General features: G+C 40.0%; 1 protein-coding gene across 1 annotated transcript in view; it reads left to right on the top strand.

Annotated features, from left to right (window-relative positions):
* LOC102214994 (olfactory receptor 52K1-like) overlaps positions 1–669 on the top strand; it is a 22,197-nt gene extending 21,528 nt beyond the window's left edge. The window contains exon 3 of the mRNA XM_005737529.1: positions 1–669. This exon is cut by the window's left edge and continues 32 nt beyond it. Coding sequence (XP_005737586.1) covers positions 1–669 — 669 coding nt within the window.
* The last annotated feature ends 627 nt before the right edge of the window (positions 670–1,296 follow it).

Genomic DNA, 1,296 nt, shown 5'->3' with positions numbered 1-1,296 from the left:
CTTGTTCAGATGCACTTCATCCACTTTTTTGGAACTTTTCAGTCCACTCTGCTGGTATGGATGGCTCTGGATCGCTACTTTGCCATCTGCACACCCCTTTACTACCACAATCACATGATCTTATCGAGATTCATTGCATTTTTAATACCACTTGTTGTCAGAAATGTTCTCATGATCACACTCCTTGTATGTCTGGCTGGAAAATTGCCATTCTGTTTGAGAAATGTGATAAACCACTGTTTCTGTGAGCACATGGCCTTGGTGGAGCTGGCCTGTGGAAGCACCACCATCAATAACCTCGTGGGTTTGATGGCCGTGTTTCTCATTCCTGTTCTTGACTTTGTCTTCATCGCTGCCTCCTATGTGGTGATATTCAGCTCTGTGCTGAAGTCCAGCAGGTCAGGTGTAAAAGCACTTCACACCTGCATCACTCACATCATGGTCATCACAGTCAGCCTCATTCTGGCTCTGACTGCTTTCCTGTCATATCGGATCAGAAACGGCCTCCCTGCAGCCAGTCGAGTTTTCTTCAGCACCATGTACCTGCTTTTTCCAAGCTGTTTCAACCCAGTTGTCTACGGCATTAGGACCAATGAGATCCGACAGCACATCCTCAAGAGACTGACTTGCTGTCACATTTGCCAAATGGGCCCAGTTACTAACAAATGATTATCAAAAGGCCAACTCCCCAGCTGTCTCATGAAAACTTCAGGTTTTTATACGTCCTCATCAAGCAGGGCACTATTCGAGATGCTCTATTCTTAACCCTAAAATGAAAGGTGAAAGGTGTACTCCACTCCTATGACTAGGGATTATCACAAGATGCTAGTACATGTTGAATTTGATGTGTTCATTTGTATTAGAGCGTGCAAAAACTAAAACAGTGAAAGAGCTGTCTCCTTCTTCAAATCCATCTTGAAGAAGGCACATAGATCATGGTTGAAAAGCAAAGAAAGGAACACTAAAGAATCTGTTTCCTTGAAAAGTGTTTATTCATTCATTAGATCCAACAAGGAAGAGTTAGACTGAATGAATGCCCCTTTAGGTCAGCGGCATTCAATTAAAATTTAAGGAGGTCCAGATAACGAAAATTTCCACATGCATTATAATAATGTACCAGTGTCTGAATATACTCAACAACTGATGGTCAATTAAAATAAATAAAATACAATTCAGAATTATTTAATTTGTGTTTATTATTTAATTTCATAACCAGGAAGATAATATAATGAAAAATAATAATCAAATGTTCTTTTACGTTTCAAGTAAAACTATAAAAAGTTGCATTTCCTGCGA

This window comes from Pundamilia nyererei, unplaced genomic scaffold, assembly GCF_000239375.1.
Source record: "Pundamilia nyererei isolate P.nyererei 1_Seehausen unplaced genomic scaffold, PunNye1.0 scaffold00076, whole genome shotgun sequence".
NCBI classification, from domain to species: domain Eukaryota; kingdom Metazoa; phylum Chordata; class Actinopteri; order Cichliformes; family Cichlidae; genus Pundamilia; species Pundamilia nyererei.
This window is presented reverse-complemented; position numbering and strand designations above follow the sequence as displayed.